This window comes from Calonectris borealis, chromosome 9, assembly GCF_964195595.1.
Source record: "Calonectris borealis chromosome 9, bCalBor7.hap1.2, whole genome shotgun sequence".
In the NCBI taxonomy this organism is placed as follows: Eukaryota; Metazoa; Chordata; class Aves; order Procellariiformes; family Procellariidae; genus Calonectris; species Calonectris borealis.
In genome coordinates, this window is record NC_134320.1 from 28,730,327 (window position 1) to 28,754,125 (window position 23,799).

Genomic DNA, 23,799 nt, shown 5'->3' on the forward strand with positions numbered 1-23,799 from the left:
AATTTTGAATGTCGTGGAGCGAGATGAAGGTGTTAGTGCTGCGAGGCCCAGCCTAATGCGGTTCTAGTCAGCAGTATTCGAGCAAGGGGTGCTCAGGAACAGGCAGAGAAAAGGACTACAGAAGTGGAGATGAGATGAGTCTGGTTTGTTTAGCCTGGAAAATCAAAGATTGAGAGTGTGACTGCTGACTATAGATGCATTGTGAAGGGGAAGCTCAGGGAAGAAGTGTCATATTTGAACTGATGGGGAAAGTTGGCACAAGAGCAAATGGAAAATTTATATACTCTACGAGTATATAAATAGACGCAGGAAAAACTGACGTACTTTGAGGTGGAGATTGGTAAATCTTGGAAAGATTGTTAAAGTATCCTATCTGTGCTCTTGTTCTGAAGTTGTAAATGTAATTAGTAGCAAGCAATATATTGATTAATGTGAATATAAGGCTGGAGAACTATTTAAGTGGTCCCAATTCAATTCCTGTGTACAGTGAACAGCAAATACAAACAGCAGTGTTTCCCTTCCATTCTGGAAAATGCTGCTGTGCACAGATCAGGCTGCTCTCTACCACATTATGGTGAGGCTTTGAGACACTTGCATGTTGTTAGGCAAGAAAAAGTATTGATACACAACTGTGTGCCTTTCCACAGGGCTTTAATGCGTTGTCTTTGAGTAATGACTGAACATTCATTTGTTTAATGCTGAAGTACTAGATGCATCAAAATTGCCTAAGGATTTCTCATAATTTTATTAGGAAAAGCTGCTAATAGCTGCATTTGCAGGATATTAAAATTCTTATCTGTTTATGTCTGAAATTTTTAGTTACAGAAGTGGAGGTTGCTGCTGTGTCTTGTACTCTAGGGAGTCTTATCTGCCTAGAAGCAAAAATGTCAGTTTTCTTCAGTAACTGCAAAATACAGCACAGTGTGTGCACACAGAGAATAACAAACTGAAGACAGATCTGGGTTTAAGCTATTTTAGCAGTTTCTATAAAATAGAGCAGATAAGCAATTATAATGTTCAGAATAGCCTTGAGGACTTGATGAACCCACTTTCTTTTCCTTCCTGTTGCAAACAGTGCCAAAATACAAAGTACATCATGCCTCTAGGCTTGGAAAAAGATTTTTTTAATTTTCTCAGGGTTTTCAAGCTGTAAATGTGGCTCATATTTTGTTTGTTTGCTGGCAATAACAATGTAGGAATGGCTGTGTTGTCAGACCAAACATCCGAACCATCTACTTTGCTAGCAGATGTTTGAGGCTAAAAGTATAAAGGGAAAAAAAAAACAGTGTGTACGTAATAACCCTTCCTGTGGCACACGCTACCAGAGCCTGCTGGTCACTAAGTTAAGTACTTCCCCAGCCAGGAGCTGCATCTAGATAATTGCATTTATTAACTTTACATCTGATAAGTTTTTTTTTCTAAAGTTTTTTGGAATTCACTCACGTGTTTGACCCATCTGTGGGAATTAACTCCAAAATTTATGTTGGTTGGTGTAAACCTGCTGCTTGAAGGGAATCAGTAATTTCATGGAACCTTGCCACATTCAGACTGTAACGGATGGAGCAGGTTTGGTTGCTTGATTTCTTCACCTTTGAAAGACCATGTACTGGTCTGGATGTACTGATCCGAGGGCCAAGCCTGTAAGGTAGATAGGTACTTAAGTCGTGTTAGGCATTTTGGTAGCTTTGAATGTCTGCCTTCTAACGTCTTACTGAGGAAATGGATGGAGAACATTGTGGTGATAACACTTTCTTCTGCCCCTAGGAAGGGGAAAGCGGCAAGAATGGGAACTTCATTCTAGACTTCAATATTGAGGTCCTGAGCCACTGCAGCGCAGCTTTGGTACAGTGCTGCCATGGATATCGGTATTTCCACTTACTTCAAATGGCACTTTGAGATAGGCCACTCAAACATTTGTCTCGTGCTGGCACTAAGCAAACAATGTTTTTCACTAATTAATTTACTATCTGGCAATGTGCAGTGAGCTGTCTGTCCCAGCCACCAGCGAACTTGCAGGGGAAATTGCTGACTGCCGATCTGGATTGCTGCGTGTGGATTCCTGTGTGTCTCTTGTTTCAGGAATATCCAGCTCATCCTTCAAAAGATTCTTCCAAATCGCCTGCTTACATACATCCCAAGTTGAGGGGAGGGAAGAGAGAGAGAGAGAGAGACTTAGTCCAAGGCAATTGCTTATTTTGAGAGATCATCTCAAAGATTTCCCAAATGTAATGGATGCAATTGTGCACCGTCTTTATTAGATGAACTGCTGTTACACAACCCGTTTTGGACAGCTTCACAAGAGATTGCTTACGGCAGGTGTTATTGCAGTGTTTTTCCATTCATTTCAGTCTGAGAAGCTGAGCTTTTGTGCAAATTCTTGTAGGATTTTTTTTCTTCAGTGATGTTGAACTTTTGTGCCCAATGAATGGGAACATAAAATGCATTATGTTTTACTTTTTATACAGTAAAATGGTCTATTTTGGTTATTAGAGCACAAGAGTTTTGGGGGAACAATATTAAATCTTTGCCGAATTGCACGTATATGCTGGGCTTGATGTTTGCTGATGGGCAATGCTTTATAATTAGCTCTGCTGAAGCTTCATGCAAGCCCTATGCTTGAGGCTACAGTGCTAAAGGTGCTAGATGTAGACTGCAGAATTCAGGCTTATATCTAAATAGTCAGCTTCAATTTAAGTTTTATAATGGTGCTTGGGAAAGCAGGACAAGTTAATAGTGCAGTAAGTTGTATTTTGGTTTATGTTCTGATTTATGTAGCGAAATATCCACTATTCATTCCTCGAGACAACCAGATGTAACTGAAAATGCATATGCAAGAAGGGCATGAAAGAATTTCTTTAATAAAGGTTCACATAGATTAAAAAAGTGCCTAAAATGCCTGAAGAAACTGCCTCTTGGTGCTTCGTTGAATGTGTAATTACCTTTAAGAACCCTATGTCTATCGCTAGATGCGTCCTTTGGTGAAAGGAGGAGTTTCATGTGTGGGATCTGTCTCAAGCCGGTGTATCAGGTGGTTGAGTTCTAATGCCAAGTGTTTTTCCCCTTCCATCTTTGTGTATTTGTCAGCTTTCCAAAGAACTGTGTCTTCATTAATGATGAACAAGTAGAGTTGATAAAAGCTTTAATCTGATAAAAATGGCAAGGTTTTCATGCAGCTAATAAAAAGTCTTATTCATTGCTAGCTGACTTTTCACGAGGAGGTTGTATTACAATTTAGGTCTAAGATTAAATTTGGATGATGAATATGAAGATGTTGTTATCTTCTTATTTCATTATCTATTTACTGTAAGAGGTAGAAGTTCTCTAATCAGCCATTCTTGCTCTTTAGCAGAATTAGTCTTTGTACCAGTTTCCAGCTATTTTGACAGTGAAAAAGGAAAAAACAATGAGCCAGAAAATTAAAATTCTTCAGATGCTGCAATTTCAAAACTATTAGTTAAATCATTTTCTCATTTATTGGAAAATGAATGTTTTGCAGTAGAACTTGCACTGTCGTGGCTCTGTCCAGTAATCTGAGCCTTGTGAGGTATCGCTTTTACTGTTCAAAAATTGGGCTTCCATTTTTGGCAATTTGGCAAAGGCTGACGCTTTTAGTAATAAGTTTTCTTTAATTGTGAGTGGGGATGCAGCAGCTGCCCGATGCCACGGGCAGGTTCAGGTGCTGCCAGGCTGTGGGGAGGGAAGGCAATCTCCCCTGTCTCAGGGCGCGGGCAGGGCTGCACCGCAGCCGGTTCTCCAGCAGATACTTTGGACCGCGGCCGCTCAGCCCTGCCAAGCGTGGGGCTGCCGACTCTCGAAGGGGGGCTCTGCGTGAGCTCGTCTGGGTGCAGCCCTGCGTGGCCTCTCTGCATCCTGTCCAACTTACAGCAGCAAGCATGAGGCAGGATTCTTACTCTGGAATTACTGGTTCAGGTTGACGTGGCATACAGGTATCTTCCGTGCTTTTCAAGGAAGGTTTTGTAGCCCAACAGACTTGAGCTGCCCGGGGAGGAGAGGCCTGAGCGCAGCTATTCCCATAGCTGTCTGTCTGTCCTGTTGGTCATCCATTTTGCTGCTGTGGGAATATCTACTGGTTATCCTGTGGGCTATTCCCTTGCACAGATGAGCTGGGAGTGCCTCGGTGGCAGGTTTAATGTATCTCTTCTTCCAGGGAGCTAAAAATATTGGCGTTGATTTGGCAACTATACCCCAAGACAAGCCAGCACCGTTTCGTCCCTCTGGCATTGCTTTTGGCGCAAAACAGGCTACATTTCCCTCATCTCAGCCAGAAGCTGTGAGCTGAACTACAGCGTATTTTAAATGAAAACATATCTGTAACTATGTGCATAGAAGAGAAGAATTACAGTTTGCAGATATTACAAGGAAGCTTTAAATCCCCTTTTTTAATGAAATGACAGGGATAGTGCTTTGACACTGTCTGCTTTGTACCTGGAAGTACTTGCTGTCTTATCTCCAAATAATTCCAGTGGTTTAATGACAGAACTTTTTTTTTGAACAGCAAATTAAGACGACTGGAAAATAATATTAGTCTGGGAGAGATTGATTTTGAGTGAATGAACATATTTTTAATAAATTTTAGTGCTTTTGTAGCTGAGATTGTCAAAAGCTATTGGTGAGATGAGGCTTGGAGGATGGTTCACGTGTTTCTTGAAACCAGCTTAAAAAGTTGAAAAAAACCAAACTTTTAAGCAGGTAAGGCATTGGCAAAGGTCTCCCAAGAAAGGGCTTATGGGGTAGAAAACGTAAGTAGGAAAAACAGGCATACAAGTGAGTCTGTTACCTTTCCTGCCAAACCTATCTTGGGATTGTGTGATACTTATGAAACAGTAGTGGCTGTTGAAAATATGTACTGTTGTCTGGTGATCATTGATGTTAATCAAATACAGGTAACAGAATAACAATTTTATATTCAGAAGGCTTGCTTGTCACCATCAACTCTGAGACTTTGATAGAACTTTGCGTGCTGTGGCTCCACAGAGCACTCCCAGCAGGAGCGTTGTGATCCACCTGAGAACAGGGGATGTATGTGAAAGCGAAGCAAACTGGAAAGGTGTGAGGGTTACTTGGCCATCGCTTAAATAAGATGTTGGTGCAGGCAGATGGTATAAAGTGAACTAGTTGCCTTTTGACTTTTCCCTTTGCAGAAAGTCAAACTCTAATGTAGTGTGTCTTCAAGGACACATCAGTTTCAGATTTGACTCTTAACAGGGCTAGGGATTGGATGCAAAACCTGGCTTGTCAGTGAAGAGTTGTCATGGTGATTTTTTTTTTTTTGAAGTTGAATAAACCTATAAGTACTTTCATACCATTTGGCACACGTCTCCTGAATTACATGGAAGTCGTGATTTGTTTGCTGTAATGTTCTTGCTAACCCATATAGCATGCTCTAATTTTTAAAGCTATATAGCATTTAAGCACTTCTGTTTTCAAAATGAACTTTATTTTGAAGACAAAATAATAAGGAATGTATTAATGATTGGGCAAGGTTTCTTACAGAGCACCTTTGGTGTTAAAGATGCTTGTGTATAGCTCCTCTCGTAATTAATAGAATGATAAGAATGTGGAGTAATTTGCACTTAACACGTTATCAAGTGCAATCTGATATATCAATAATTAAACTATAAAGTGGTGACAGTTTATTTTTTGTTGTTGAACTGCAACTCTAACACATCAATTCATTTGAGTGTAAATGTATTAATAACTATCTAGAGGCTTCAGAGTGATGACTTCATACACTAATCTTGTGAACTGAGGTGTGAACCAGTGGTGGGGTAATGATGTAGCTGTTCCATTTCCCTTGTTATAACTGAGAATGAGTGACACTTCTCTCGGCAGAGCATAACTTCTGCCATGTCCTGCCATCCTCAGCTGAAAGTGTGATTAGAAGCACAAACTTCGAGTGCAGCCAAGAACGATCCAACAGTGGGTTTGGGGGGTTGTTTCATTTTATAGGTTGCTACATATAGTCAACATATATCTTGCAGTGTGCTGTGATCTATCATGACATGTGGTGACTGTGGAAGTCTTACTATTTGTGTTAGCAACAGCTAAGAAATAATGGTTTCTCAGTAAGTAAAACGTGTCAACTCCTCTTGTATCTTGTCTCCCATCTCACTCAAGTTCTACAGGCATGTAGAGCTATGGGGTTTTTTGTTGGTTCTTTTTTCTCTCCTCTGGTCACACTGTCTATCGTGTAACTTTTTCCTAGCATGCACGAGACAAATTCTGTCCTCTTTTATTGCTGTCTCAAACTTTGAGAATACAGCTGGGGATTCCTTTGGTGTGCTGATGTAATTGTCTCTGTGTAAAAGCCAGCTGAATAGTGAAGCAATTAGAAGACGCAATAAATCAAAGATGTGAAGCATTATATATGGAGCCTACTTTATTCTTGCCATGCTTTCCAGCACTGTGTCCCCTTGGGCTCCATCGTAAGTAAGTGCAATTTATGCAAGTCTGAATGTTTCTCCCCATTGTTCCACGCTGACTATAAACCTAATGATTTCAGTAGCATTGAGTTGGCTTAAACAAGCACAGTATTTAGCCAGTAGCATGGTAATTTTTTATAGCTACTGGGAGAGTTAGTGCTCAGCATCTCGCAGGATGTTCTTATGAAATCAAATGCTCAGTGATGCACAGACTAAACCATTTGCATGCTTTGTGCTCCAACTGGCCTGATTCTGCAGAACAACTGTTCCCCTTCAAGTTAGTGACAGAGACAGGAGGTGGGGGGCACAAAATCTGGGGAAAAGGAGTGCGGTCCACAGAGGTTCTCTTCTTCCGCCTCGCAGAATCCCAGGGCTGCAGGCGCTGGGAGTTAATTTGGAGTGAGGGTGGTTTTTCTCTTCTGCATTCAGCCTGCGTCACTCTCCCATTCTTTAACTGAAGTATGGTAATCCGTTCCTGACCGGCCCCCCTAGGTGCCAGCAGGATTTCCTTGCGCTTGCCTATGTAGCTCTTCTTCCCAGGCGTTACGCACGCTTAATGCCTGGAGCGTCTCATTCGCTGTGCTACGCATGCATGTCTCATACCAAAAGTAGTCGCTGCTCCTGCATTCCCGCAGCAGCAGCAGCAGCACAGACCAGATGCTTCCAGCTTCCCTCTCAGGCTGTGCTTTTTGGTTTTGAAGAAAGTTGCTTAGTATTGTCTCTGGATTTGTGCTTTCCTGTCTTTGTGTTATGGATCACGAAGATTTCATCGTTCCTTGTAAAGAGCAGGGCTGCCAATGTTCTCCTGTACTTTGAGGGATTGTTTTCCAAATGTTTTAGCTCTGGAGACATGAAGATTAAATTGAGGTTTTCCTGCAGTGTGAATTCCATTTTACTTGCCAATAATGCATGAGTTACAAATTTAATGGCAGACCTTGAAGTATATAAAAATTTAAGTCCAGAAAAAGGTAAGGATATTTGAGTTTGGAATTACTGTAGGAAGAGCTCATAACATTTCTGGAAGTGCTTATAGAAAAATCAGGTAACTTTAGCTTTATGATTGGTAAGTTACATACAATATTTATGGAGACATTATTAGTATGAAAAATGTGTATATATATTCCTGAATATTTAAGAGGGAAACTTGGTATCTTTGTATTGACTTGAAAGTACATTTCTTCATGAAAACATGTGGATTGTATGTGAGATACTGCTTCTGTGTACAACTGCACTTGTGAGTTATCTTAAATTATTACAAATATATTTGCCTTTAAAAAAAAAACATTCTTGACTTTTTTATCTACTGGTTACTTTGCTGTGGCATAGCTTTCTATGGAAAAGAGTTTCTGTTTTTTTTTTCTAGTAGCACTTATAAATAGTATAACACATATGCAAATGATGTGTAAAATTCTGATCAAACAGCATTGGATGAGAAAGATGTGTCATTTCAAGAGTTGTAGGAGGATGAAACAAAAAAGGAAGGAAGACATCTTGAATAACTTTCGTAACTTGTAGTTTATAATGTCTGATTTTGTTTGATTTAAGTCAGTGCTGGATGGAAAGTGGTAATTAGTTTAAGCCTCTAAGTGAATATAGAGTAAATGCTGTAGAGAGAAAGAGAAATCATAGTAGATAAAGTTTATTTTTTGTATTGTGCTCATCATTAATAATGTTGGGTTATGTGCTTTTAAAGAAAAAACTTACAAAATACATTTAGCAAAGAGCTGGCTTGTCAAAATTGGATAGTTCAGAAGACATTTTCTAACAAGATTATTCTATCTATAATTTAAAAATGAACAAACTAATTTAAAGTAAAGCCACCAAAAGTCATGGATCATACTTTGAAGTATCATTTTGCCCACTGTGAAGCATGTTAAAAAATTTAAGGGCAGTGTTGGGGATTGATATATACTGATTTCTTTTTTTTCTTTGTATTTAGCATGTATAATTGTATTTGATAAATATTTTTAAACTGGGGAAAGTTACTGGAAATAGACACCAGCTATTGTCTAAGAAATTGAGACTATTTTAAGAAAAAGTTTAGGAAATTGAGACTATTTAAGAATTTGTATATCCTCTCAGGGAAGGGCCTCCTGTGTTGGAGTCGGTATGCTACAGTTCCAAACGCTGTGTTTTTATTTCGGAGATTTTGGTTACACAAAACTCTACATTAAGCTTTGATGCATATGTTTAGGTAAAGGAGACCAGGTGTTACTCCATCTGCTTTCTGAGATGCAGAAGGTAATGGATATGTCCCCATTTAATAATTTACAAGAGCTAGCTTATTTGAAGGGGGTTTTTGGAACAGTCCTAGAAGAAAAGCATCAGGTTTAATTTTTGAAGCTCGTGTAAATGCATATGTATGTGTAGATAAACACATTTCATACCGAAGTGCTCAGTTGATGGTGAAATTCTGTTTGAGGTAATTTTGCAGATATATCTTAGCCAGATATAATAGCAACTGCCAAATTTCTGTTAATCTTTTTCAGTTACTAGCACTACCATTTCTCTGTCTGGCAGAGGTGGTTAAAGGATGCAAAAGCAATGAGTACAATGCAGTCTCCCTTGCGTTCAGGTTTGGCTGCTTTGGTGGCTTTGCAGCAGTGCGTGGGGGGTCACAGCTGGGCTCCCGGGGTGCCCCCCGCACACACGCAGGAGGGCTGACACGGCACTGCGCAAGCGCAGACTTCGGGTGTCGTGTTTTGTAGGCATGAATATATTCACGCGCGTGGATGGTGGAAGAAGGCTGAGTGCCTGATCTCCCCCTTATTCAGGCTGGTGGTTACTTAGGCCTGCCAGCACTGATACTGATAACAGCAGGATCACACCCCTCGCGCAATTTATGCACATAAGAGCGCTCGTATGATAGCGCCTGGATAAAGGGATAACTGAACAGGCGGGTACCGCGTGTGCCGTCGCTGGCCGACTGTCCGACTTGGCTCCGCAATGAGCGCTTGCAGGAAGCAGCAGCTCCGTGCCTGCCAGCGGTTTGGCCGTAAGTTCATATGCAACTGCTAACCACTGTGAATGGGAATCGCGCTTGTGCTCAAAGAGGTGTTGGCAGTGGGACGTTAGCGGGAATGGCACGGGAGGAGCGGTACAGGCTTCCCTTGGTTATGGGTCTGGGTCTTTGGCTGACGGATTATGGTACTTTGTAGTTATCTTCTTGTTACTGCTTTAGCAAAACACTAGGCTTGCAATTGGTACAGCTAAGCAGAGAAACAGCAGTGAACTACATCTCGTTTAATTCACAGGGACTATTGCAGCAGCCTTTTTTAAGGTCATTATTAGTGCTTCTTTGGGACTCTGGTATCTTTACATCTATCCAAGCACCTGTAAAACAAGTATAGACTCTAGAATAGTAAGTGATATATAAAGGAATTAGCTCATAATGACATACTGTTCTGAGTGGATATTGAAGGCATCAACCTCCTCCTGTGAAGAACTTGGTCTTCCACAGGTTTAATTCCAATAATAGCTTAAATCTATCACAGCATTATAGGCACTCACAATAAATTAGTATATGCACATAGCAGCTTTGAAAGGTTTAAATCCTCTGGGTTTTTTGGTATGTTGTGAGGATATTACCCTGCGTGAAGCGAAATGCTCACCTGCCAGCCTGAAAGGAGTGTCACTGCGGTGTGGCACTGTGGGGGGCCAGGTCCCTTCCGTGGCACCAGAGGATGCTGGAGCTGGATGCTGAATGCTGATGGCTCTGTGAGAGGTATCTCGTCTGCTTCTGCAGAGCCAAAGGCGTGGTAGACCAACTAGTTACTAGGTTATATGCCTGTTAACCACTTTGTATTCTTTTTTTTTTTTGTGCCTATGAATTAAATATACTCTTGTTTCAACAAACCTACAGAACACCGTCATCACGTGAAACCAAGGAGGTTCTTAGAGTTTGCTGAAGAACAGTGCCTTTCTGATACTATGTGGCATAAACTTAAAACTTTAAAGTAACTCTTTCACTGCTTTGATGAAGATTAAAATGGCCAAATGCTGTATTGGGATCAACGTTAATGGTGTCAGTGTCGTGGCATGCAGTAGCTTGGTGAAACCAGGCGTTGGTGAAGGGAGCTTGCTGCAAGGAAAGTTCACAGCTTTTTTCAGCACTGAGCTTACCTGCAAGAAGAAATGTGTGTGCTTATTTTTCCTTTTTACCGTACATTTTGAAGTAGTCACTTAAGAAGCTCGTGTCCTAGAGAACAGCCTGTTAGTATGCAGGCAGCATTTTGTGCTGGTGTGTGTGCTTCTTGGATGACTGAAATTAAAAGTTATGGGAAAGACAGTAAGCTGGCTTTTTTTTATACAAGTGACAGGAGACCCAGCTGTAAGTGGGGAAGTTTGTGCCTGTTCTATGTCAGGTTATTGACATCCTCAGCAGTATAACAGATAACTGATTTGGAGACATTTTCACATGTTACCAATGGAAACATTGATCAGCATGAAACTCAGTGCACAAAACATCATTATTTTCGGTAATAAAATTACTTTGGTGTTTGAGATTGTCAATTTATTGTTTGTCCACAGATGACTCACTGTCAGTGACTTGCACGGAGGTAACTTGAGAATAGAATAGATAAACATGTTTCTTTAGCAAATGTCTGTTTCTGAGGAGTGCGAATAAATTAATTCCTATCATCAGTTGCACTGTAGTCTTCATTCGTTACTTTTAAAGGTTAATTAACTCCACCTTCAGTTCTACTCTGCTTTTTCCCCTCCTACTCTCTAATTGAGCCCCAGATGCGGATTTATTTGGCAGCCTGAAGGGGAAGCAATGCTCCCTCCAGCCCAGCCGCTGTCACAGCCCAGCGTGACGAGTGTGCTCCAGGTCCTGGGGACTGGATCCCTCTTCCACCCACTTCATCCTGCAGCTACAGCTGTCTTGTGCCCTGTGATTTATTCCCCTCACCAGGCTGTGATGCTGTACAGGTGCCAAGATTGCTGTGACATATTGCTGTTTGCAGATAAATTTGAAGACATCAGAATCCACTGTTTGCACTGAAGCTGGGACAGTTTATCCTCTGCACGTCTCCTGTGTGGGGACAGGAGCAAACTTTATGAAGGGTATTCTGGTGGGGTTTTTCTATTTTTGTTTTGTTGGAGAAGTTGAGGTGGGAGTAAGATACAAAGGAATGGCAATTTTTTTTGGGGGGGCGTGAGGGGATCTGACCCAGCTCAGTATGTTGCGGTGGGAATTGTATTTCGTTGAAGTCGTGGGTAGTACATAAAGGATCGAGGAAGAGGGATGACATTTAATGCTGTACAACAGAAGCAGGCTTAGAACAAGACATGCTTGGTTCTCGGGCGTATGATCCTTCTTTATGTACTTACTGATTTTTAGAGGGCAGACATGCGATTCTGGAAGAGAAAGAGCTTGTGGCTTACTGTTTTCCACTGTGACCTCTGCATCCAGAGCTGTAGTTCCTGGGATGCCTTTCAGGCTGTTCTTTATCGGTTGCTGTGGGGCCTCAGAGGAGGTGCTCCTGTCTTAGCACTGCTGAGGAGCATTCACAGGTGACTCAGCTGAGCTCCTTTGAGTGAGTTATTGCCATCCTTTCTGGTACCTGAGCAAAAAATATGAGGCATCGTATTCCTTGCGAATGGTTATGGCAGAGTGAGGATGCTGCCCAAGAAGCCAAATGCCTCTCTGCCCTTTGCTTGCCCTGAAACCTGCTATTGAGGCTGTCACAGCAGCACGTACAGACCTCTCCACCCATCCTCCTTGTTGGCAGGCGTAGTGGAAACTAACCTTCCTGTCTGCTGCTCCTTCCACTTGCTCTAGAGTGTCCTAATCAATTGCTGTGCCCTCCCTGCTGAGGGATCCTCACGCAGTAATGAGGATTAGGATGTGCAAACTTGTTAACTGTGTTTGCTTAATAAATCTATGTTTCTTGTTCACTCTAATGATGTGACAATGTCTTTTGGCAGTTGGCCATGTCTGTGGTTAAATGATTGTGCTTTTCAGTGTTGATAAAGAACTAATTCCATAGTCTTAATGAAAAACTTATAGTCCTCAGACATGCTGGGTTGCAGTGGCATCAGAGCTCTCAAAATGAGCAGCTGTGATGCAATCTATTTCTGAAGGAAGACGAGATCTCGGAGATATTTATTGTATTTCAGGAACCAGTAGCAATAACATTCCCCTGTAAGCTGTCACACAGTCAGTCTTTTGGCTCTGTGTTGGCAGGCAGTGGCCTGTCAAAGGTGGTGCTTTATGGACGAGACTAGAGCTGGAGTCCCAAAGCCTTTTGTGACCGCTCAGGCCCCCAGGATGCTTCAGCAGTGTGAGTGTCCAGCAGGACTGCAGAGAAGCTGCACCGGCTGAACGATCTGTTCATCAGCTGCTTTCCAAAGTGCTGCTTGAATGAAATCTGGGCTGATTTCTTGAAGATAATAATTAGAAGTCTGCTGAGCTAGCAGAAGGAAGGTATTCTTGAGCAGAGGTGGAAAACATGCATTATTCATTGTATCTGGGGGCTGTTCGCTCGGATTTCAGTTGCTATACTGAAGTGTAGATCTCAAAAAGGGGATCATAGGCCCTGTAAATAAGGCAATGTCCTAGCAAGTCATTTTCTGCATTGCACAGTACGCTGTAGAAGATAGTCTCACTGTAGCAACAAGATTTACAAATAAGGATGATAAAAAAATTCTGGGATTATATTGTAGTGCCAGGTCTTTGTTTTGATGCTTCTCATTCCTTTCTGATCTCTAAGTGCAAAAGAGGAGGGGACCTCAGTCTGGGAAAGGACTCTGGGTGCTCCCATGGCAAGAATAACTAATTATTGTCAAGGATCAGCTGTGGAGAAGGCATACAGCAAAAACTTTTCACTTGTAATATGAAAATAAGATGAGTTAAATTGATCATCCTAGAAGCATTAAGCTAGCAATCTCAGTATGGTAGTTACTGCTCCCAAGTTGTTGGGGTTTATTTTTTAGTTTGTTTTTTGGGTTTGTTTTGGGTTTTTTTGTTTGGTTTGGTTTGGGGTTTTTTGTTTGTTTGTTTTAGGAAGAAAGACAACACCCAGACCTACAAAGAGTTAAAACCATGCTGATAGAGATTCCCGCCCCCCCTATCCCCTCTCCCCCCTTCTGGGTAGTATATGCTTTTGTTCTTAAGCTTCACCCTTTTTTTTCTTTGCATATTATTTAGTGAATTTACAAGCATGAGTTGTTTTTCAGATTTAATTATTTTAATTGATTGTAGGCCATTCACAATTGTTTTGAGTAGTCACAGTTTGTGTTTTGCTGGTTACTCTACCTGTTTTGATTCTCTACCTTCTTGGGGGCTGAAATGAAATACCTGCGCTGTTTTCAGCTGGGCCTTGCAAGGACTAGCACCAGCCTTTGGTGTCTCTGCTGGTGTGAGTGACTTCCTTGAGGATTTCTTGAGATTTCCAGAAGTGTGAGAGATTGTCCATCTCATGTCCGTCAACTTCACAGAGATTATGATTAAATCCACTGTGAGAACCTTAATGTAAAATTCCGTGAGGGGTTGGAAGAGTTGCTGCAAAGCAAATTAAAAATTGGCATTAAAATATGAGGTGTGGCTATTAAAAATTGTCGATTCCCCCAGACCTGCCTCTACGGTCTCTGCTCTCCTGGGCTTTTTGGCTGTCACATAACAAAACAGCAATCAACAATTTGATGACATTTGTGGTAAGCTGTGCAGTGTGCTGGATATTAGTGCTGTTCTATGGAATTTAGGTAAAATGTGCTCTCTGGGGGGTGGGGATAGGGAGTAAATGGCTTTTAATGGCATTAGCGTAAAGGCAAACTTACAGCATACTCATGATGAATAAATGGCTGCCAAGTAGGATGATGAGAAGAGTTCAGACAACTGGGGATGTTTTTTGTGATCCCATCTAGAGTATCTTCACTACTTGGATTGTGATAGATTAATTGCATACTGTTGTCTAGTTCAAGGGTGTGTGTGCTTTTTTTCTTTGCACATTTCTTCAATGCCTGCTTCTGGGAATGTGCATCTATGTCCATAAAAAATGGACTCCAAGCTGGATCCAGGTGCACGATTCCAGTGATGGGAGCATGCTGTGACTCCTCTATCACCCACCAACCATCTACTTCTTGTATAACAGCCTCACTCAGAGTTTGGTTTCTGGAATGTTGGGGTTTTTAAATCTGAAAACTTGGGAGAATTGCTATGGTGGCATTTGGGGGCTTAAATAAAGTAAGATAAGCCATGCTTTCCATAGTGAAGAGCAGTTACCCTAAGGTGAGGTGTAGGATCCTTTTCTGGTTCTTGGGATACCACAGCGCAATGAATCACAGGAGATGTTTGCAGAAGTCCTGGCAATGTATGTGGGTGGGAGCAGCATGTGGCGGTGGCAGTGGGGGGGGTCTTTTGTTTTTTTCCTCTCTGAAGAGAGAAACGAACAATATACCTGCAAAGTATATAGTAAAATCAAAAATACTGAATGTAGGGGAGCTGATGTTGCAATTGAAAAAGTAATTTCTGTGTTTTATGGGTTCCTTTTATCTCCTCAAGCTTAATGTTGGCTTAATGCAGCTTGCTGCATATAATTTAGAAACACAGTTTATATCCTCTTTCATAATGATACTTCTCATTGTTTGATAATGCTCTTTACACCTTCTTTATACCTCTTTGATCTTTTTGGTTTTTTTCAGACAGGTGTAACATTAAGTCCATAAAAGCAAGACATGAGACTAAACCTTTTTTCTTTTGCTTGCATTTTGAAATATTAATTTCTTAACATATAATAATGTAATGGGGAAAAATAAGAAATAATTATTTTTGTGGACAGCAGTAAAAATTTTTTTTAATTTTTTTTTTTTAAAAAGACAATCTATCTCAACTTGAGTGGTGTAATCTTTATACTCAGTTGTAGGACACTCTTCCTAAAGCTATTAAATATATTCGTATCTGACTGTTTTCTTGTTAAGGGCCTACTGCATTAACTTACTAAGGGTTTGCTGTGAACACTTGAGCTGTTTGCATGTGGCAGTTGCACACACGGCCCTTTGCCGAAATCGGTTTTACTGGCTGTCCTGAAACGGAATTAATAAGGCATTATTTAAAGACCTATGTACATTGTCCAATGGCTTTCTTGTGCTGTCTCACGGAAGTTGAAGGAAATGCGGGTGAGATTCTGCTCAGGGTGAGCCGAGTGCCACTGTGGCAACAGGCTGCCATGAGTAAACTTAGGAAAGCATGGAAGTTATTTAGCTGAAACTGCGTGTGCGTGCGACCCACAGAGTAAAACCGATGGGGTCATGATCTTTGTTTTTGTTGTTCAAATACTTAACATCATCTCTTTGCAAGTAATCGTTCTTTAAAGGCAATGGTGGAAAAGAAATGTTTTTGAAAGCAAAATCTCACTGAAACTGGCTAAAAAAGTGAAATAAACCCCTGTTCACCCAAAACCTGTATTCCATCAAGGTTTTGCTCTAGACTCATGACGATAGAGAGTTTTACCACTAATGGTTACGTAAAGTATTATCTTGAATAACTAAACCTCAAAATATAGCAGCAAAAAATCTTGAACCTGTTCCTGCTGTTGCTTACTTTTAGGGTTACATGACTGAATCGAAGGGTTGGGGAAGCTAATCAGGGCTGAGGGCACAGCAAGACCAAGTGCTCAGGAGTTGGGGTGACCTGGAAAACCGTGGTGCGGTGTTGGCTGTCGCGGGCGGGCGGTGGGGCAGCTGGTGCACACCGAGCATCCCAGCCGGCGTGCTTCAGGGGTCGGTGCTGCTCCTGCACGGTGCCTGCCTGTCAGCTCCAGTTGTGAAGTGACCAGCATGTTTGTTTAATCTTGCGTGAACATGTTTTACGGGGAGGGGATGTTTGTTTCACTGCTGTGATGTGCCCTGTATATCAAAGTGCATTTCTATTTTTCTGAAAGTACTGCCAGGGATAATGTTTTAATTCCCTAAATATTTTCCTTCTAGTATCAACTAAAGGGTCCAGCATGCCTTAAAGGCTTTGTAGTGAAGCGCAACAGCAGGCAGATGTGCATGTCATGATTATCACTGTTGAGAATTAAACCAAATTAATTGCAAACTATTGCAAAACAGGACTCGTACAGAGAACCAGTGTTAAACCTGTGAACAGAGCTGTAACTTTTTGCGAGAGATTCTTGCAGGGCGCAGTGCTATTCTCTTGTTATTAAAGACCTGATTGCACATGGGGTTAGATTAGAGCAGAGTTGGACAGAAGGTAGCGTTGGCTGATTTGGGGCGGATTAGAGTGCTTTTTGAACGTAAGGCCGCGTATGGTTAGTGGTCAGAGTTCCAGCTTAGTGTTCCCAGGCAGCAGCTTGATTTATTCAGCAGCGAGGAGCAGTGTTGTCAGGTAGAATAAATTGCATTTGCCTAACGTGCAAGATTTCAAGTAACGTCTGGACTTACCCAGGGCTCGGATGGCTTTCCTCCTGGCTTCAGAGGTCTACCATGTGCTGGGGAGTGTGGCCACTTCAGAAAAAGTCCAGCTGGCACAGATGGGTTTGTATCTAGTTTACCGTTTGACAGAGAGGCAGCTCCTTTGGAAAAGGAGATGTGTGTACTACTAAGAATGATTATCATCTCTTGAACTAAAAATTAAAAAATGCTCTTTGAATTCAAGTCTGTTTTGCTTTAAATGGTTATTTTAGGAGGAAAAAATAGACTGGTATTTCAATATTATTAAAACCCGTTAAACTTCAGGATATCTGTTAGGATGATTTTAGACTGTTAAGAATAAATTTGCATAACTCTGGAAACAGAAGTGACTTTTGTAGTTTTCAGATTTTTTTTCATTTGAAAATGAAACTTTAAATATACAATACATAAGCATAATATTTTATTTGAATTCCCAGATTAATTAACTTTCTGTGTTCTTGTAACACATAAAATACATTGTATTCTAGTTTAACTTAATTCATTTTCAGACTTCAGGCAAAAAATGTACAGCTAGTCCTTGTGTTAGAAAAATATCATATAATGGAAACCTTGCTTTCTCAAATTTTAATATACGTCTGCATCAAGGAGCTGCTTCATTTACTCAGTATTCATGGTTTATCTAGAGGATTAAATTTTTCTGGAACCTGTTTTCCTATTCCTGAGTGAAAGCATTCTTGAATTGCTCTTCTGGAGCTTTATTCTGAACTGCCTCTGTTCAATAACTTCACCTTATTCAAATGCTAATGTGCGGTGTCTCTCTTGTGAATGTCTGGCTAGAGACTGAAATTAGCATATTAGGAATAGATTTGAAAAGACTTTCTTTCTTTGTGTGCTTATATTTTATAAATAGCTTAAAGGAGAGGATGGTGTATTTTGTAAATGGTTTGCAGAGTTGAAATCCAATGGGCCTATGAATGGTGCAGCATTTCTATTACTGTAGTCCATTCTTTAAAGTGGATTCTTTCTGTTATTAACACCTACACAGTAGGGATGATGCAATGAACTCTTACACGTTTACTATTCTTCTTTAAATGTTTGCATTCTGTTGGTATTTTCTTGGAACTGGAAAAGTGCAAGCAGAAAAGATGGTGCTTACTTGGGCACTAGATTTATTGCAGATGGCATCTGATAAATTGAGAATGTTGAGATATTTGGCAGGAACTGGATTTCTTCCACTCTTCTCTATTTGTGAAAAAGGTGTTTTAAAATCTATTCCGCATAACTTTGATTCTGAACTCTATCTGAAAATGTGTATGTGAAATGCATCTAAAACAATGATAAATGTGATGTGGAAATGTTTAGACAATTGAAACAGCGAAGAAGAAACTGGATGGTTTTTTATGATTCCACACCCCCCCCCCCCCCACCATGGTTTTGTTGGCTGTAATTATCTGAGTGTGGCCCATTTTCTGCTTTTCTTACATTAAATAAATGTAGTCCTCTTTCTTCTGCCTTTTGCTAGCGGTCCTCAACAACATGTTAGTGAAACCAGTCTTTTTTCTATGACAACTGAGCTGATGATAATAGAAAGGCTTATGTGAGAATTAGTTATTTTTGTAAGACTTTTATTAATAATTGATAGGCTTAGGTGCAAAAAAGCAAATTTTCTGTGTTGAGTAGCTTGTTGCTAAATCTTTTCCTGAGCTAAAACCCTGTTGCAATTGATCACTCTAATAGTGAAATAAAAACGTGCATGCAGTTTGTATGCCAGGCTAATGTAGCAGTTCAAATTTGTACATCCACACACACTGGTACAACCTTTTCTTACGGAGAGTCTTATTTCTGTGCTGGAGGACAACTCTTGTTTGCATGTTAGTTATGAATCCTAGGCAAACTTGATCTAAACCGAGTTCCGATGTGAAAGGCTCAGTCTGCCAAGAGAAGGTATGTGTGTATGTACGTGTGTATATATTTGTAGTAAGTTTGAGAGACTTATTTTTCCTTTAGTTAATCTTTCTTCTTTAAGGTTCTGAGTTTTCCATCCCTCGTGGTGTAAAGGCTTGTCTTCCTGGTACTTTGTACATCTTCAGATAGATACAAGCTAAAACTGCCACAGTCAACATTGTAGATACTGTATAACATCTACTTCTGGCTTGATTTATGTCACTTTTCTGCCTCATCTTAAAGCACTTCCAAACCCACCCATTCATTTGGTGTGTGTGATGATTCAGAGAAGGCTGTGTATTTACAGACATAATAAAGGACAAATTTATTGCACTTGGGCACAACTGTGATGCTTTCAGAAGAGTTTGGTTCTGTTCAGCTCAACCTGAGTCCTTTCATTCCTCCAAGAAAGACAACTCAGCAAAAACACCACTTCTGATGCAGTTATTTGATGTGGAGTTTGGCTGGCCAACAAGAAGGGCTTTGTGCGAGGGAGCCAGGGAAGGTTGGTGCAGCGACAATGGCTGTTTGCCCCATGTTTGACTAATGTTTAGGATGCTGCTCTGACTGCGTCTGACCCAGAGGTGCTTAGGAAGGAGCAGCAGGCTTGTTCTCCTTCACTGATGGCTTCAGGGTTGTGTGGGTCTCTGCTGGAAGATGTGTTCTGGCCACGCTTCTGCTGTGGAGACGAATTGAGCAGGGCCACCACAACTTGCCTTGGCCTATGGGAGCACTGTGGGGTTTCAGCTGGTGCTGAGTCCACTGCCGCTTGTGCCGCTTGCTGTGGGAGCTAAGGGGGTGTCAGGAGCTGAGAAAATGAATCCTAGCTCTGGCCAAGAGGAGCAGGAGGGTATATTAGTCTTTGTTGTGATACCAAGAGGAGTACTGAGGAGACAAGTGGTGAAGAGAAGAAGGGTGATAAGAAGAAATAAAGACAGACCCAGATAGTATTTGGGAGCCAGCCAGAGTGTAAACAAATCATCTGGGAGGTGAATTTGGAGTGATATTAAGTGAGGACAGACTGAATGGATAAAAGCAGGAGAAGGTAATTTAAGAGCATGGATATATACTGAGATCAAGAGGAAATGTTACCTTGATCCTAATGTTTGGAAAACCGTAGGAGGGAAGATGCGAGATGAAATGGAAGAGATGGGTGTATTTTAGTCAAAACACAGAGAAACAAAGCCTTATCGTCCCGGATGGGATGGGTGGATAAAAGGAAGTCATCACAGTATGTGATTGAAATTTGGTAGCAGGATGGAGAGAGTGTAAATGTAGTAGGGAGGAGGGATTGTGTATTTATAATTCTGTTAACAGTTCTAACAGTGTCAAAAGCACAAGATATAAGGTAAAGGATTACAGAGCTCAAAGGAATGTGGAGTTTGAATGATAGTCTCATCATTCAAAATTTGCAGAGTGCTGGTTTAAAATTACAGTACTCCGTATAATAATATAAAAATATTTAAAGGAAGTAAGCATGGAACAACTGTAAAATATTTTCCTTCAATATATGGTAAAGTTTTCTTTGCCTCCTTTGTCACGAAAGTGTTTTGACAGATGATTTTTCTATTTTCCTGTGTGGAGAAGCTAGTTGCAAAGAAGAAGAAATAGTACGTCTCTTATACAGCAATGACTAGTTCCTGTCATTAAAAGTGCGAGTCAAAAAATTTATATGCTTGGCAGGTGTTGAAAAGCCAATAGGTCATTTTATTAGTGGAATTACATGGCCATTTGGTTGAATTTATGCTGTTCTGCTTCGCAGTTGAAAGATGCATGAGTGTTATGCAGTCTGGGACTCAGATGGTTAAGCTGAAGAGCGGAACCAAAGGGCTAGTTCGTCTCTTCTACCTGGATGAGCACAGGACCTGCATCCGATGGAGACCGTCCAGAAAAAGCGAAAAGGCAAAAAGTAAACTTTTGATATTTCTTTTAATTTCTTGCGCAGTTCAGTATTTGAATGTGAATTACAGAGGGAAAACTGAACAATATTTTTTTGATCAATTAAATAAATGCTTTTTGATGCTTATTTTAAATGTGATGTGATACTTACAGGAAGGTTTTCAAGAGTGTGCGTAGACTTCAACCACCTACTAAAAGTTCAGGATTATGAAAGGAAGGGGAGCATAGTTCAGTTGGATGTCAACATTTTCCATAGGTTTATATGAATTATGAGCAAACTGAAGAATGACTTGATAACAAACTATGTTGAACTCTTTTCAATGTATACATCACAAATTTAAATACAGAACCTAGAAAAGTTTAGATTGCGGTTTCTCAATCTTAACTGTGATAACTTTCTTTAGGCATTATTACATCTTGAAGTTATTGTGTAGCATTATTTCTCATTGAGACTGTTCCTGCTGTACTGTTTTAAATTGGAAATTCAAATTAGTGGTTTATTGAATAAAATAAGGACTAGAAATTCACAGAACTGTCACGGAGGTTTGAGATTAAAAACAAGCAGTTGGGAAGGCTACAGTGACAGTTGATGTTTTTGGGCCAATGTGTAGTGGCTAAGAGCTGCTGCGTTGAACAGCATAGCTGTTTGGAGGCGTGGCACTGGGAGCAGAGTTACCCTAGCACAGCGATGGGTATCCCTGTCTTCCTGATGCAGAAAGCACAGCTGTGGTGGGTGCAGTCCCTTTGGAGCTACGCAGTGTTTCCCTGATTGATGGAAGACACTTGGCATCCGTCTCCTCATGCTGCCCTTTGAGTAGCCTACAGTCCTCTGACGTAGCAGGGAGCGTTCAGAGAGCTTTGCTGTAACCTGCCCGTGCCTTCACTGGCCTGCCTTCAAGGCAGCTGTACTGTGCACATGGCATGGCCAGAGCAAGGATAAGCCTTGAAATCAAAAAACCCTTTTGGATGTGAAGATGTAATATTAAAAAACGTTTAATGACTTGTAGCTTGAATAATTCAGAATTGCTCAAAAGCAGAAAGAAGTTGGGTGGCTATCCAAGCATGTAAATTTTTGGTTTCCCTTTTCCCCACAGTTGTCATCGATTCCATTTACAAAGTCACCGAAGGCCGGCAGTCTGAAATCTTCCACCGCCATGCAGAGGGGAACTTTGACCCAAGCTGTTGCTTTACCATTTACCATGGCAACCACATGGAGTCACTGGATCTGATTACATCTAACCCAGAGGAAGCTCGCACCTGGATCACAGGACTGAAATATTTGATGGCTGGAATAAGTGATGAGGACTCGCTTGCTAAGCGACAGAGAACACACGATCAGTATCCTTTTAGGAGCCTGAGCTCCAGCTTCTGATTCAGTATTTCTGGCTTGTTTTTTAATGACTTTGGCATAGGGTGTCCTTTCACCTCCTGTTAAGTGACCAAAAACCTTGCTGTTGATTGCAATGGACGCTTGAGTTATGGGTTTGACATGGACGCTTATCTGTGCGATAAAACATCAGCTGTGCCTTAGGGACTGGATTAAACCCCATTGAAGTCAGGGGATAGTCTTGCATTTTGTTAGTGAAATTCTTATTGAAGGGTCAAAACAGTCATTTCTAGTTATCTCAATAAAAACTAACCCCAGCATGATTTCAGGATTGCTGTCACCTTCTGTTTGCCCAACTGTGCTTTTATTCTTTTGCTGCAAATTGCAAGGTCCATTAGAAGAAACTGTTTTCAAGATATTACTAATTGAAAACTTGAATTTGTTAGCCGCTGCACAGGTGAAACCCTAAAGTTTTTGGGAGTCTTTCAGTAAACTGACTGGTAACTCCTGGCCATCTCCATTTCTTTTGGTGTATGTTAGATATCTGTGTGTACTTCTCAGCCTCCGTTGATTGTCAAAAGCACAAATCTTTAAAGCTCCTTAAATGTTTGTTGTAGCCTAGTAACCAAAATGAACTTCTTGTAAAGATCGTGTCCATTGAATATTTTCTTGATGTGCTTGCTTTCACAGCAGTGCTGACCAGTATGTTAAATACAAAGAATACTCCTTGCTAAACAAACAAACAAACAAACCCCCAAAAAACCAAACAAAAAAACCTCAAACCGAAACAAAAAAAAAACAACTAACCCATCTTGATTAAAATTGTAACCTGTCTCTTCTGCCATGCAGAAATCTACAGTGGTCGCTTGTAAATACTTCTTCTGGAGAATATACACACTTCAGGTATTTTTAATTCATACTTTCAGTGTTTAATTCTGATACAAGATAGGCACAGATCCATTTGGGGGATATATTGCATGCTCTGTTGCACATATACTCAGCTTGCTATATTTATCCATGACTCTTCCGAGCTGCTATATGTTCTCTACTGGTGAAACATCACTTCAAGTCTTGTTTGTGTTATCAAATGTGGCAGCTGGGAGACTGCAGACAAAATGACCCTGTACCAGTTCCAACTAGTGTAAGAACTTAGCAAAAGCTGCAAAGGGATGTATGTGCAAAGAGGGGGTAAAAAGTACTGGTTAGAAAGTGGAGAAGTTCAAACAGAATGGAGGGAGAAGTGGAAGAAGATATCGGAGCAAGCCCAGCGATATTTGAAAACTTAGAGTACATTCTCAGGGAGAAGCTAGTAGCAGAAATGAGAGCACAACGGGGCTGGTATTGTGAACCTAGCTGTAAATAATTGTCATAAACCAGTACCGGTTTTAAGCATTTGAATGAAACAGTAGCAAGGGCAGAGGGAAAAAACTGGTTCAGTGTCACCTCAAACCCATGTAAACCTGCAGAACATCCCAAAATAGGTTATGTTAGAGATGAGCCATATGCTGTGTGAAGAACCACCTCTTGTTTTCTGAATTTGACAGGTGCTGGCTTTATTTGATGCCATTTTGTCCTTGCGAGGGGAGAAACAGCAAATGTATGAGCGCTATCTGTTTTCTCTGTGCAACTTATGATTCTATGGAGTTGTTGCTGCCCTGTGGAAGGTGTGGTGCAAGGTGAGGGCAGAGATACTGGAGAGAAACTGGTGGACAAAGAAGTTGTCCAGAGATGGAAGAGTTACAAATACACGGATGAAAGAACTGTGTGACAGTCTTGGAGGAGAGAGGCATAGAAAAACAAGTGTGGTTAATTTTTAATGAGGTTCTT

At 40.9% G+C, this 23,799-nt stretch overlaps 1 protein-coding gene across 1 annotated transcript in view; it reads left to right on the forward strand.

Moving 5' to 3' along the window:
* The window catches only part of PLCH1 (phospholipase C eta 1), an 83,794-nt gene that overhangs the window by 19,519 nt on the left and 40,476 nt on the right, over positions 1-23,799 (forward strand). Inside the window, exons 3-4 of the mRNA XM_075157521.1 lie at positions 20,509-20,655; positions 21,740-21,983. Of these exons, the coding sequence (XP_075013622.1) occupies positions 20,509-20,655; positions 21,740-21,983 (391 nt within the window). The remainder of the gene's footprint in view (positions 1-20,508; positions 20,656-21,739; positions 21,984-23,799) is intronic.